General features: G+C 27.9%; 1 protein-coding gene across 5 annotated transcripts in view; it reads right to left on the minus strand.

Annotated features, from left to right (window-relative positions):
- Positions 1–12,005: 12,005 nt before the first annotated feature.
- LOC107449376 (3',5'-cyclic-AMP phosphodiesterase 4C) overlaps positions 12,006–15,735 on the minus strand; it is a 154,564-nt gene continuing 150,834 nt past the window's right edge. For all 5 annotated transcript variants that reach the window (XM_043047740.2, XM_043047737.2, XM_043047741.2 and 2 more), the window contains one exon: positions 12,006–14,853. In XM_043047740.2, the coding sequence (XP_042903674.1) occupies positions 14,644–14,853 (210 nt within the window). In that variant the 3' untranslated portion in view covers positions 12,006–14,643. The remainder of the gene's footprint in view (positions 14,854–15,735) is intronic.

A 15,735-nucleotide genomic window follows, 5' to 3' on the forward strand; every position in this document is an offset into this window, starting at 1 on the left:
GCTCTACTTAACTATTCTCTTTAAGGCTACTGTACTCCTTTAATTAACTATATTCTTTACTTTTTTATGCTATTACAAGGCCTTTCTTCTAATTTCTTTAAAAAAGTAATTAGCTTTTTTTTTGCAATTGCTAAATTATAGTTTTCTTTTATTTAAAAAAATATTAAGTGTGACTTTTTTTAAGAATTTCATCTATTTGGATTGGAAGAATCCTATTTCTTCCACTGTGGAAGAAGCTTGCCATCTCTGATTTGTGTTGAAATGATTTATATGATTTTGTTTATTTACATTGGGTCTCAGAATTTGTAACATTTTTGTTTATCTTGTTTTTGAATGTTATTTTATTTTTATATCATGGCAGTTAGAAAAAATATCTCAGACTCATCCTTGGGACTTAATACCTATAATCTCATATGAACTAGGGGATAATATTTTTTTACAAAATATTTAATGTTGCCCATTTGAACTTCATCAACATTTTTATGTCAATTGTACTTTCAAGCATTTCCTCTTAATCATATCAATAATATTTTTTTTACTGAGGAATTTTATTGATGTGTAATGTAAATGACTTTTATTTATTTTTTTACTAGTTCAACTACCGTTTTTCATTGATTTGTGGCTTGTATTGTTTAAGAAGAGTCTAATATATTTTTTGTGACTTCTTTTCAAGCTGTTCATTGTTTTTAGCATACTTACAGCATTTAGTGTTTTTACCATTAACTTATTTTTAACTCATTTCTATCGAGTGTTTAACCTGTCTACATGCTGGTTAGTCATAATTCTAATTCAAGAACTTTTGTTTGATATGTCACACAAAAACTTTATTTCATTCGAATACATTATGCTTAACGTAATACTTTTAAGTATCTGGGAAATGTTGTAATTTCCCCCTTTCATTTAATGACACAAGTTAAACGTGGGTTTCTTCCTAGGTAATATTAGAAAAAAAAAAAAAAAACTCATAGGGTTAAGAAATTTTTTTCTTATTAATAGTAATAGTTTTATTTTAACATAAAAATCTTAATTTGAAAAATTAAATCTGATATTGTTTTACCTACCCTGGTAAATAGAACATATGTGTATATAAAATATATTATTTAAGAAATGATTAATTAGCGTAATTTTTAGAAACTCTTGCAATCTTAAATACAATCAAACTTGCTCATTATGAGTAAAAAAAGGACATTTAAATTAAATAATTTCATAAAGTAAACAAAATTAATAATAAATATATTTGCAGGCTTCAAAACTCATTACCATTTAAAAAAAGTTCTAACTCTGTTCACAGAACCTTCTGCAGAACTCCTTTTGGAAATGACTGTCAGAGACTACAGCTGCTTCTCTCTTTATAGTTCTTTGTATTAATTGCTGTAGTTGTCTTTTTATCTTGCCATTAGAAAATTAAAAAAATCCTAAATTATAAGAACAAATACTTGTAAACTTGATGACTGAAGCAGTTAATTTGAATTTTATTTTGAGTATAGTCCACTTTTTATTGAATTTTTTGCATATTAAAAAAAGTTAGTATGTTTATATTAGTCTTATTAATTGAATTTTTTACAGATTCTAAATTTCAGAAAACAAATAAGTACCTTTGGAAAAAAATTTATTATTCATAATTAAGAATTCTAATTCTAACATATTAAGAATTTTTATCAGTAACAATTATAACAATAACATTTTTCTGTTTTCCTTACTTTAAGGTAAAAGGCCATTGCTTTGTTTACTTTTTCCATTATTTATTTTATGGATGTTTTATTAATTGAGTATTGTTAATAATAACATGAGCTGGGATGTCGATGGTAAATGAATGCAGTTTTGGTTGCTTTTCATCATTATGAGGCTTTATTGAAAATTTTTTGTTCATTTTTTTATAATTTGTTTCTTTAGTCCTTTTTTTCATAAATATTTTCTTCAGTTGCAAGACTAGCCATCTCCTCTAATTTTGAAATTCATTTTTTAAGTTTTAAATTATCTTTTATACAGTTATTTATTAACTGAATACAGGAAACAAGGCAATTTTATCAAAACCAAGTCTTATGTGCTTAGGAAAATCAGTAAATTCTTGCTAGCTGTGAGTTGAAAAACTGACCATCTTCATATTTGTGTCTCTTCAATCATTAGTACCTGTTCTTCAGTGTTATTGTGTCATGACTGTGAGTCTGTTCCATGTATTTTTTTTTATTATGAAGAAATAAGTGCAGGCTTTTAATAAATAATAAAAGAAATAAAAGTGATCATATGTCATGGAAAAGCTATAATCCTTACTATGTAATTTGTTTACCATAGTCAGAATTTACTATAGTTATTGTTCGTCATTTTTTGAACATTTCTTATCTTTACTCATCACCAGTTGATGTTTTAGTAATATATCTTATTATGGTATATCGAACATCAAAATCAATTGCCAAATTCCTGAAAATTCAGCTCAATTCCAAAATCAAGCCTGATTTTTCTATTTTTCTGAGACACTGTTCAATATCATAAGTTTGGAATTTTAAAGTCAGTTTTAAAGTGTACTGCAATTTCCAAAATAATTTTTCGTTGGTCACAAGTCCTAGTCATATAATTTAAGTAATTTCAAGTATAGTTTACTTAAACTATGATTTTAATTTTGTTTAATACAATTTGATAAAAAATAAGCATTTTTGTCCATTTGAAATTTTAAAAATCCCAATATTTACAATAAACCAAATCCAAAATGTAACATTGAATAACCTGCTGCCTAATTTTATTGTGTTTTAAAACACAGTCTCAATTATTCTTAAACTGAAGAGTTTGGTTAACTATTAGTTATCAAATATAGCTAAGTGTTAAAGAAAATCAGTTTTTCCTGCTTAAAAATTTTATGTTATGGAGATGATTGGTTTTGTAACTGAGCAACAAAAATTTTAATTCATATTTCTTTATTTTAAAAGCATTTAACTTGGAAATTTTTTCTTAATTTTACATTGAATCTTGTATTTTATATATACTTTCCACTAACAAGTGTTGATATAGATCAGTTATTCATTATTAGGAAATAATATTTATTTGAAAATAAACTTTAGGACAAAAGTAAATTTTCTTTTAAATTAAGTAAGTCTCATTTCTCTTATTCATTAATCTTAGGCATTATTCTTAGAAAAAAGAAGAAATTCAAAAATGCAACAAAATAGTTGATAACAAATGTGTTTCTGAAACCTCATTCTAAGACTTTAATGTTAATTATAATAATAAAATAATAATGATTTTATTGATTACTTATATAAAGGCCACTTTTGTGTTTTTTCGGTTCTTATTTTGTAAAAAATAATGAACATAATAATCAGTGCAATAGGGAGTTATCTGTTGTTTTTCATTTGTGCAAGAATGAGGTAATTCATTGTGTTTTAAAATAATAAAAACAAAAAGTGCAGCTATCAACCTCTTGCTTGTTTACTCATCTTTTACATAAATTACATTTTTATCTCATTACTACACATTGTACCAATCTTAATCGTTTATAAAAAATTTCAGTCACCGATTTGAAAGAATAAAGCTTTTATTTTACAAATTACTATATTTAATAAGCATTTAAAAAATAATTGAAACTGTAGTTATATTTTTGTGTCATGTTATATTAGTTTTTTTTAAGTAAATATTAACAACTGATTTATAAAATGTATTTTAAAGCTGAATAGTTTGGAATGAAATCTTTGTAGTTATTTATTTTAAAATGAAATAAACTGGTACTTCTTAATAACTGGTCTGTTTCCTATAAATTACTTATTGGGTACATAAACTGTGTATTAATTTATTTCTGATCATCTTTTGAACAAACTGATTTTCCAATTTTTGAAAATTTTATTTTTTCCTTTATGTTGAGTTATTTTTTTTTTTGTTTCTTAGATCTAGTGTTTAGTATAAATTTAAAGTATCAGCTTTATTGTCTTTATCACATTTAGAAGACAATATTCATTTTGGCTTTTTATTGGATAACGTGCTCTCACTTTTCAATGAAAATTGCGAAATTTTCTGATGAAACAAAATTTTCCTTTGTTTCAGAATCCTCCGCTTTTCCACTAATTTCTGCTTTTTTATTATTTTTATCTATTTTCCGTTTTTGTTTGATTTTTTTCCAATTTCTAATAAATATCACAGAGACAAAATTCAGAGATACCTATCATTACAGCGCAAAAAAAAAGCATTTTTTTTTCTCTCTCATCTGTTGTAAAAAAATTTCTTCTGCCGAAAGAATAGTGTACACAGTTTCAGAATGTGCGCTGAAATCTGAAATCTTCACGACTAGAGCACATCATGAAATGATTATTCAAAAGTGTTATTTGAAATTCGTGGATCATAATATTTTATCAAAATAGAATTCAACAATAAATATTGAAAATGCGATTGACGAAACCACAGAAGCAGAAAGTGCCTAAAACTGTGACGTATGTCGCAGAACAAACGAAGTCCTGCAGAACAATTTGTATCTTGAATAAAATTCTCTTTAGCTTTGACCGCTTGTTGTTTCCCAGGAATGATGTTGCTTTAGAAGAGGAACATTTGACACCCTGCTCAAATTTCAGCGCATTTATCAGTAATCTCCCTTTATTTTAATGTTCTGATCTTCATATCATAGTCGTTTTATTAATAATTCATCATCGTCATTAACAAAATTTTGTACTTCAAAAGTGATTGAAAAAGTAACAAATCAAGAATGTTTGCCTTGCTTTGAAAAACAATGCAGTTTATCTGTGTATGATCCTGTATTTTAATAAATGAAAATATAGTATTTTAATGCAAAGTTGACTTATTTTAGCTGTGTAATGCTTGCAGAACATTTGTATAAATTAATAAGTTCTGTTGCAGAACATTTGAAAATATTCTGCTTATGGGGACGAAACTATGTGGACGATAAAATGATTTGCAAATTTGAGTGCATCAATAGTGTGTGATTAAAAAATCAAATGTGGGATTCAAAATTTCCCTTTCAAAACAACGTAGAATAAAAAAATCAAGATTTTAAAATCTTGGGAAAATCTGTGTCAATATCCAAAATACGATCTATAAAACCTTGTGGATTTACTGGTGAATTGTCAATAATCCAGTGTGTAAAAAAGGGATTCTTCAAATACACAAGTTTGCTGAATGAAATAATTATAATATTAAAACATAAATATTTTAATAACCCATATGAAACATTTCATTTTCTTCTGGAATAATCTAATTTGCTTCATTTCAAAAAATTTATCATTTGAAGTAAATATCAATATCAGACAAAAAATTACAAATGCCTAAGACATGAAAAAGATACCAAAAATATAAAATTGGATATGCTGTAAATAATATCCTCAATAATAAAATAACTAAACTTTTTTTGAGAAAAAGAATCCATTTGAGTTTTCTGCATTGGAACAATATCAAACTTTTTAGATAATTTATCTTTTTCTTATTATAAAACAGTGTTATTTTAATTTTAGTCAAATAATTTTGTTAGATCCTTCTCACTTCAAGTTGTTCATGCACCTATCACTGTCAAGAGAAAATGAGAATCTGATTAGTTAGTTTTTTGCAAGAGAATATATTTCATTATTAATGATAAAACATATATTGTTAACAATATTTCTCTTATTTATTCCTTTTCCAGTTTTATTTTCATGCAACTATAAATAAAAATAAAGACATGCAGAGGCTGAGTAAAAAAATGTAAAGAGGGAGCTTAAATCACAAGGCAATCTAAAAAAGACTGTGCAAGCTGTATTGGTTGTTAGTTAGCACTAACAAGGAAAGGGCCAAGCGTCTAGTATTTTATCATTTTTATTGTACTAATAAAGTAGCTCTTTGCATCATTGAAATTTGTATATTTTTTTATGCTATTAATTTCTAATGTCGGTTATTTTATTCTTTTTTTGACATTTTAACTTATCATTATTATGTTTTTACTAATTTTTTATTAAATTGTGTTCTTTTTTAATAAAATTGTGCGCAAGTTTATGATTCATCAGAAAGAATATTGCTTATTAGTATTGTTAAAATCGATTGTACAGTGTGGAAAAAAAATTGAATAATTTTTCACTCAAAACCCAGTATTAATGGAGCAAGTAAAATGCAATTTATCTATAATGAACCTTGTATTACTAAGATTTTCACCATTGTCTTTCTTATTTCATTGTCTATTGTATTTTCACCATTGTCTACTTTTGATTTTTTTCCCCTTTAGTGCAACTTTACCAGCGGCAAACATTACAACTTACTCTGGTTAAGGAAATTAATGTTTTAATGTGTGATTCTTGGTTTGAGAAATATGATAAATTTTTTTTTGTTTTTTTTTTTTGCATTCCCTTATGTATAAATAATTTAAAAATTCATAATATCAGCTCTCTCATGGTAAGCCTTTTAAAGTGTTGGCTTAGTTTCCTAAATTTAGGAAATTTTAGTATTTAATTCTATACCATTTTAAAAAATATATTGCAGAAAATGGAGCAGATGACATCCCTGTAGAGATGCTTATTAGGCTACTATTATTTTACTTTTAGGCTTTTATATTTATTTCTGATGATTGAACTACTTCTTTTAACCTCTGTGGCTGTTTTTAAGTATACTAACTTCAGTGGAGTATTTAATATTTTCCAAATCAATATTAGTAGTTATTTCTGCACTTAATTTTTTTTTATCTCAGAAAAAAACATTTACGAATTATACAGAAATTGTTGTCTCATTTAGAAAGTTTTTTTTTAAAAATAAATGACCTAATTATATGATTTTAAAAAACAAGATTATAGATAAACCATTTTTTTTAAAAAGAAAAGAAAGAAAAATAGAAAAACAATTATTGCTTGTTTCTTTAAATAAATTTAAAATTTAAAAATGAATGTAATTTTTTTAGTGAATATTATAGATTTATAAGTGTAGAAGATAAATACTTTTACTGGCTGCCTCAATATATTTAAGCATGAAGTGAAAAAATAGTATTTGCTATTTTTTTATAGCTACCGTAGAAACATAAATTATTTAAAATTTAAATAGATATATTTTAATTATATGTTTTAAATCATTCAGAAATAAATCTGTCGTTAATATTACTTTTCACTTGTATAACATTCAATATCTATGCTATATTCTATGTCAAATAATTTACACACAAATTAAGAAATTTAAAAATTTGTAAACTTAACAACTTTTATACTAAAATAAAAAAATTGAAGCATCCATAATTATTAAATGTTGTTTGTCTGAATAATTTCAAATAATTATTTAGTATTAATTTATTTAATATTAGAAATAATATTGCAATGTAATGTATACAAATTTTTGCATTTTAAGGAATGTAATTCTAAATGGTGAAATACAAAATTTGATGAATATCTTGCAAATATTTTATGAATAATAAAATTTCAAAAAAGTCGTGTATTTAAAATTAGTTTTCACAAGAATTATTCAACCAATTTTGTTCATATTTTCTACTTTGACATTTAAAATTACATTCTTTAAGATGTTGTAAAAGTTTGTATTGTAAAATTTGTGTTTGTAAAAATTAACAAAATATAATAAATAATTATTAAAAATTATTTTTACATGAAATTATCTTTAATTAAAGGAATTTTAAAATGTTCTGTAAAATTTTTCAATTTGCTTACAAGTTATGAGTTATAGAGAAATATACTAAATAATGAATAAACATTAGGAGATCAAAGCTTTGATAAACTGTTGAGACTCTATTTTCTGGACTGTCCTCTATAATTTGAGGTTCAATAATAGAGGACAGCCTCAATCAGTTTATCTCAAGTTCTTCGGGAAAAAATTCATTCTGAGAAAGTACATTATTGTGTCTGATTTAATACCTTAAAATATCATCTGCTCTAGTAATCAGCAATATTTAAGGTTAGACTCTGGAAGATTGACTGTTTGTACCCTGTCTGTAGCCTGATCAGGTTGTTACATTTCTTTTTTTTCCACATTGTATTTGTTTTAGAAATGATCATTTTTTAAAATTCTGAGCTTATATAATATATTTTGCATAAATTAATTGATTTTAGGTGGTAAATTCAAATTTTTTTATTTTATTACTTTGCCTATTATGTTTTTTTCATATTTAATTTCTAAGACCTAACTATTTTGATCAACATAAAATATTTAGAGTTTAAATATATTTTTAAAAATTTAATCAAAGTTACTGTCCTTGTTTCAAGAGTTTTCACACAGGCACACTTCATACTGTCCTAACAGAAAAACTAATGGAGGAAATTTTGCATATTTTTAGATAAATGTTTAGAAAACATTCTGACATGAAAATGTTCATCAGAAAGACCTCATATTAAGAATGTTTATAATTTTCTTGTGGGTGCTTCAGAATCTCTTACTGCTAATTTTTTGCCAAAATTATGATATTTTTGTTATTAAGGGTGTTTGGGGGAAGTGACTAGAATATAAATACTGATTATCATAAACAAAAGATTCTATTCTTAGTATTGTCCCAACCTTGTGACAAATTTTCTTACTTCCACTTTGTGGGGAAAGCTGTTATCAACCTTCATCTATGAAAAGGTACCCCAGCATAGAATTGAGTTAACAATTCTTATATATTAGTGATTTGGTATTGTATTTTTGTAGTGGTAGACACACTACAGTACTCGCCCACCAGAATTATAGCTGTGATAGAATTCAATGAACGGCTACCACTAGTTGTATCATTGCTGTTTTGTGAGAAACTGGAAAAGCTGTATTAAGATCACCGTGTTTTTGCTGATCGTGAGGCTCCTGTGTTGCAATTAGCAGTTGAGTGTATGCAGGCCAACGTTGTGTAAGATCGAGACAAAGTAGATGTGTTCACATCTCGTCTGAAGGTCACCAATGTGGGGATAGTAGTTACCGACAATGTCAACCTTCATCTATGAGTTAATACATCTTATATACTAGTGAATTGGAATTGTATACTTGTAGTGGTAGACACACTACACACTCTATTGCCCAGTTTAGTAGTGCAGTTGTGATGTCTATCTTAATTGAACTCCCACTGTGCAGTTTATATTTGCCATGTTGGGCTACTAAATTGATCCATGCAGGAACCTTTTCTCTTTTAGAGGTGTTGCGACAATGCTTGCCTGAAAGTAGGCAAAGTGAATCGGAGGTTTTTGTGTCTCTTGTGATGCCTGACATCAGGCTTCATATAAATTAGGAGTAAGAATTTGTAGAAATGGTTTGGAATTTTCATCTGTCTTTTAATATCGTTCATCTAGATTTTATTATTCTGTATATAGATTAAATATAAGATTTTGTTATGTAAGAAGAATAGAGAACATTGGTTCTTGAGTAAAAGTTTTTGTTGTTCCGTGTTATTTAGTTAAAACTATCAAGAGTAGAATTATGATCTTTGGAGCAATGTCCCCATGTGTCTGAATATGAACAATATGTCTGGTTTTAACTTATAATTAATTTTAGAGTAATTAAATTGTAAAATTGCATTTTTTACAAACTAATATCAATCAACTTCAATATTTTATTTCCACTTTATTGATTATTCGTCCTACTGTGATTGAACAGATAAATTGAGTTACAAGCAATCGAAAGGTTGGCAGAGAACGTTTTTAATATAAAGTAAAAAATAAATTAGAGTATGAAATAAGAGGTATTGTACAAAACTAAGAATCTGGAATGAACTGTTCAAGCTATTTTTTGGAGTGGCAAGTAAAAAGCAGAAATAGTTTCTCCGGGCGAAATATATAAGCAGATATTAGATAAAGATAACTTTATATTTTGACATAATTATACCAGAGACATTTGTCATGCTGATTAAAAAGCTTCTGTGCCACAGTGAACTGACTGTAAAACACGATTCCCAGTAGATTACCGAAGTCAAGCGTTGTTAGATGCGGTCAGTGAGTGGGTGGGTGACCATTTTGATCAGCCTGTGAAGGGGCTGAGCCCGCGTGGTATTGCATTTAGCTGTTCTGTAGTAATGCTCTCAACACTTCGCCTGGCTACCAAAGTGGAGGAACCACCCCCTCTGCAGAGGATCAAAATCATGTTTCCCAGATCATCGTTAATAGCCTATTCTGCAGCTCTTAAGTACTACTACTACTTATCAGTTTCAAAAAACCCTCCAGGAAAAAAATCAGGGCTCAGAATACAGAAGAGTGATTTCAAAATTGCTTTGGAAGCAGCTGGACACAGATGAAAATCTCTAGATCATCCGAACGCCGAAGCTTTTTTTCTTGAATAGCATTCTTCAATTTCAACTGGGTGTATCAATACCTCATAACATTGATGTTTCTAAACTCCAAAAAGTCAAGCTACAAAACAAGACTAGACTGGGACCTCCACTTAGTGATCACCAGCACTATCTGTTTGACCATGGTTGAACAATGCCCAATGGTTCATGTTCAACCACTGTCTAGTTTAGTTTACTCCATCGACGTTATATTTTCTGGGAAAAACTAGAGGTGAGATTTATTGAGTTTTTGGAGATTTCATTTTTAAAATATCGGGAGCTTTTTTTTTTCTCTGTCAATTTTTTTATATGGCCCTTCCGAAATGAAATTCTGGTTTGCTGTGGGTCTTCATTTACCGAACAACATTACTGGTAGAAAAGCTCGTTATATAACATTGCAGAAGATCCATTGTTCAGTTGACAAAATAAAAATCAGTACAGCATTTGATCAGTTTTTCAAGTACCAGACAGGTACATAATGGTTCGAGTCCCTGACCTCAAATATGCTAACTAATTAGTGCAGACGATATTTAAAATTACGGAATCTGACACAAAAAAAAAACACTATTAAACCATAGCTTTTTTTTTTATTTTTGATTGATTAAGATTTTTAAGCCTCAAAAACGGGGGGGGGGAAGCCACAATTTGGGAAATATGGTCCCATTAGTTAGGTTAGGTGAGTGGCTAAAAGTTTGCACCCCTTAGTGTTAATCTTCCTTTTTGTATATTTCACCATATTATGAGAAATTATAACTCGACATAAATTTCAGAGATATGGTGATTATATTTTGCCTCATCTCCTTAAGTAAATCGAAAAGTTTTTGCACGCAATTATGAATTTTGTTTATCCGAAGATAATTCCATCTAAAAATAAATTTTTAATAATTATTTATTATTTTACATAATAATACCCGAAAAAAAATTTTTTACTTCACGATTCAAAACTTTTTTTTGACTATTTTTAAATGAAATAAAAATAGTCGAAAAATTGAAAAATAATTGAACACAATTTTTCTGCTTGATAAATAATAAAAAAATAATTTATTTTTCAACTTTGAAAAATGAATTTTATAATTGTGTGCAGAAATTTTTCAATTCCTTTAAAAAATTTTCGAGGTATGCAAAAAATATAATTAACATTAAGGGGTCTACATTTTCAACCATTTTCCTGGTGAAACTGTTGGGACCATATTTCCAAGATTACGTCTACCATCCTTATTTTGAGGATCAGAAATCAAAGTTTGCCCAAATTAAGGTTGTATGTTAATTTAGAGAAAGCATGTTTTTGTAATTGATTTCTTGACTTAAAATATCTTTTGCACTAATTAATTAGCATTTTAGTGCATGAAAATCTGATCATTAGATCAGAAGTTATTCATTTTTCTTGAATTAAAATAGTTGCTGTGGGATTTGAATTGAACGAGAACAATAAGAGACATTTTTATTCATTTTACAATGTTTGTTCAGAAATTGAAGCATTCACACTATTGCAATATTACTAAAGCATTTGGCAAAAGCACCAAATTTGGCACTTGTGAGAAGAAAAGCAATCTAAAATAACATATTAATGTTTTGTAAATAATTTCCATTTTACTACTGAGATTTATTTATGAGCTTAATTCTTCACTGCATCGAAATAAGGTGCCCAAAAAGGCGGCCATCATTACACTTGTGAAATTATTCTCAAAAACAAACAATTTTCTGTTCTTTGACATTGCTTTATTAATAAGATTAGAATCAAATTTTCAGCTACGCTTTTCCCAATTTTATGTAAGTAATCAGATGGCTATTGAATTTAAAATATTATGAACAGTAAATAAATACAATTTATACATTTTTTGAGCGTCATATTAGCTATTTATTTGTTTAAACATCGAATTATCTCTTTATGAAATTCAACTCAAAATCATTCTAAATGTTGAAAAGTAAGAAAAACAATAGTCTGTAAAGGATTATCTCCGTAATAGACAAATACAACCCTAGGTTTTGGCATGACAATGAATCGATAAAAGAAATGCCATCTGTGTTTGGCTTTATGCAGTTCAATTTCGACCTCTTTCTTCACTGCTTTCTTCAAAATCTTAAATAGAATTTTTGTAACAGACTTGGATTTACCCCAATTTGATCTATAGGATTCTACTTTTTGGTTCATAGATGGCACTGTAATTGCGAAATGAAAATATTTTGAGAAATAAATCTTAAAAAAAATTAGATATTTTTGGTATTTTGAATAAATTTATAACACCAAACGTGACTTTAACCCTCTAAGGCCTTCAGGAGAAATTTACAATTAAAAATGTGGGTTCCAATTTAATACTTTGAAATGCGTCATCCCCCAAGGGTTGACGTAGGGGCCGAGTTTAGGCATTATTAAAATTTTTTTTAATGTGATGCATTTTTCTCAAGTTTTAACTGCTATTGCTAATGTTCATTGTTTTAGACCACCATAACTAATCATTTATTTATCATATTTTAATTATGCTCTTCCAGCAAATACTTTTTCTGGAAATTTTTTTATTAGTTTTTGTGTTATTTATTTAAATATGAAATAATTAAGTTTTTGAAAAGAAAATTCATAGTGGTAATTTATTAAATATGACCATCCTACTATTTTATATGAAACTAAATTACATTCCTTATTCTAGGAAGTAAAGTAATATTAAACTGTTGAGTAAAGCATTTCTGTAACAGCCCTTCTGGTCATGGAGATCAAGGCTCAAAGATTTTATGACCAACGACATGCTGGTAGCATTGTGCTCTATCTGCCTTTTTTTTTCTCAGATAAGGTGGTATTTATCATTCTTAACTTGAGTAGACTTAAGGCCGAGACCCTAGTAGACAGCTCAGTACTTTATTTACTGAGTAAATAATACATTTTATTGAACATCGACTACTAAAGACTCTTAAAAATATAGTTTCCTTTTCTATAAATTTGTGGTTTAAAGGAAATCGAGTTGATTTTCAATTCATAATTAGAAATCTATTTATTTAAAAATAGCTGTTTGAAAGAAAATGGCGAATCTATTGATATGAAAGTTCTGTGTTCTAAAACTACAGTGCATACATAGATCTCACTTGGATAAATATACTTTTTCTAACACATAATTGTGTAGCAGAGCAAAATTTATTTTGTACGTCAACAGAACACAAGTGCTTCCACAAACTATTCTATATCAGAGTGATTGTAACACTTGACTATTATGAAGAGCATAAATTAAACAAAAAGCAAAGATTAATGAGATCAAAAGACTTTGAAAAACGTTGGCAGAGTGTGAAAATTCATCTTCTAAGATGTTAAATATACAAGATTAAATTTGTTTTCATAATTTTCTGATGAAAGATATAAACAGCTCAAAATAGATGAATGTTCAATTATGTACATCATGTAAATGAGGAGAATTCATAAAATTGTGCCACACAAATGTCCAAACTAAACACACAAAAACCAAACATTGGTATTTTAGTCAATACAAAGTCTCTTGAATATGATTTTGGTGGTTCCTGTTAAATAATCAAAACATTCTATTGACCTACAAAATATTATGATATGCTTTTGATTGCTACACTTCATTATAAGAATGATGTGTGACAAAATATACGCCTGACTAGTTTGTATAGTGTGAAAGTCTAAATAACAACCTTCGATAAACGCTCTAAATATTTTTGCCTTCCATAAATTAATTTTCTCCACTGTATTAAAATAATTTTTACATTTAATAAAAAAATATCCTTTCTTACTAATGTGTGTAGAGAAAATAACGTTTTCCGTTATGCATTCATTAATTTATAGATGGCAAGAACATAACAAAATATAGGTACTAGATTAAGGAACAAGTTGGCTGGAATACGATTATGCTTTTAAAAAAAGCTAACATCCATCACACAAGAGTCATAGTCATTAACCAGTTAAGCATGTCAGACCAGTGCATTTCACCTCGTGTGAAATAAAAAAATACCATTGATTATCAAAACTCTAAGTTTCAAATATACTAATTGTCTATATATTTTCTTACTAACAGCACTGCTAACTATTTTATATTGTAAAGCGGGGCTTGAAATAAGCCGTTATTTGGTTGCGTAAACAATTAGCAGGACCAATACTACTGGCTCTACGAGGTAGCCATTCTTGAATTGAATACTACTATCTTTATTTCTTTTGAAGCAAGGTAAATTGGTAGCTGGTTTTGGTGAGGACTTACCATTTTTAATTTTAAACTATTCATCACTATTTATTTTGTCTTGAGTAAAAAAAAAAAAAAACAGTCCTTCATATATATTGTAACAGTTAAAAAACTTAGTAGTAGGCTTTACGTAAAATTTATAATAGGACCATTTTTCCTGCGTTTGATGTTGCTTGATTTTAATTCTGCACCCTGTCGGGGCTTGTTAAAATGCTTAACTGGTTAAAAAGAAACAAACTGAGGACGGGCTTTATCTTCAAAAGGTAGGATCATTTCAAATGATGTTGCGTTTTATGACTCTTCTGGTTCTTCTAAAGTGATTTGAAATTTAATAGGTTCTTCCGTAACATTTTGCCGACTACTTGACGGGCTTAGAGGAATCATGTTTTGATACCAGTCTCGATTTTCTTCTAGAGTATCTAGAATATCTTGAGCATCTGGATGAACAAGATCACCCCAAGTTTCCCAAAGTGGATGAACAATATAATCTATGAATCCAACCTGCAATGAAATAAATATATATTTTAATATATTTAAAGGATTATTTCCTCCTAGTATGAAAAATGAACAGCAATGAAATGAATTTATATGTGGGAACCCTTAGTCTCATACATTCATGCTATAGTCCATTTCTTGCTCAACTCTTTTTCAATATAGTATTATCCACAGACCCTTTCATAAGAAAGGCTATTAGAAAAATGTCTTATGTAACCCCACAAGAAACATATGCTGTCAATACCATGTTGAATGGTGTCCAGCATGAAATGAACTATTGTAAAGATATATGCTTCAACTATGTAACGCAGCTTCATTATTGAATTCCAGTCAGTTCTTGATATCTATGTAAGAAACTGATGTTTGTCTAGAATTGGGGCCATTTCTTCTTATAATATTCGGTTCTAGGACGTAACTAACTAAACTTTCTTAACAAATTATTAGCTTCCACAGAATGAAAATTCATAAATTAAACCTGAAACTGTATAAAGTTCTATTATTTTTCTGAAGCAATATATAAATTAGCTAGGGGAAAAACTTGAACAAATAAATTACGATTTTATGAAACAAAATATTTCTTATCTTTATGGATAGATTGATTAGTTTCAGTTAGAAAGTAACTGCTATTAAAACCTTATTCACAGGTACAGGGCAAAATAATGTGAACATTTCTATGCTAACTTTATATAAACAATCTTTTAGTTGCAATGTTTTGGGAGATCTTACAAGACAAAACTTTTGGCACAAATTGAAAGATCATGCTTTTAGAAATGGTGAGATTTTAACCCTCGCAACATTAGCATGGACCAAAATGAGGTCAATACCAGAAATTTTGAAATCGTTCTATCCTATAGGATTGTGAAAATAATGTTTTTAGAATTCTAGTTT

This window comes from Parasteatoda tepidariorum, chromosome X2, assembly GCF_043381705.1.
Source record: "Parasteatoda tepidariorum isolate YZ-2023 chromosome X2, CAS_Ptep_4.0, whole genome shotgun sequence".
NCBI classification, from domain to species: Eukaryota; Metazoa; Arthropoda; class Arachnida; order Araneae; family Theridiidae; genus Parasteatoda; species Parasteatoda tepidariorum.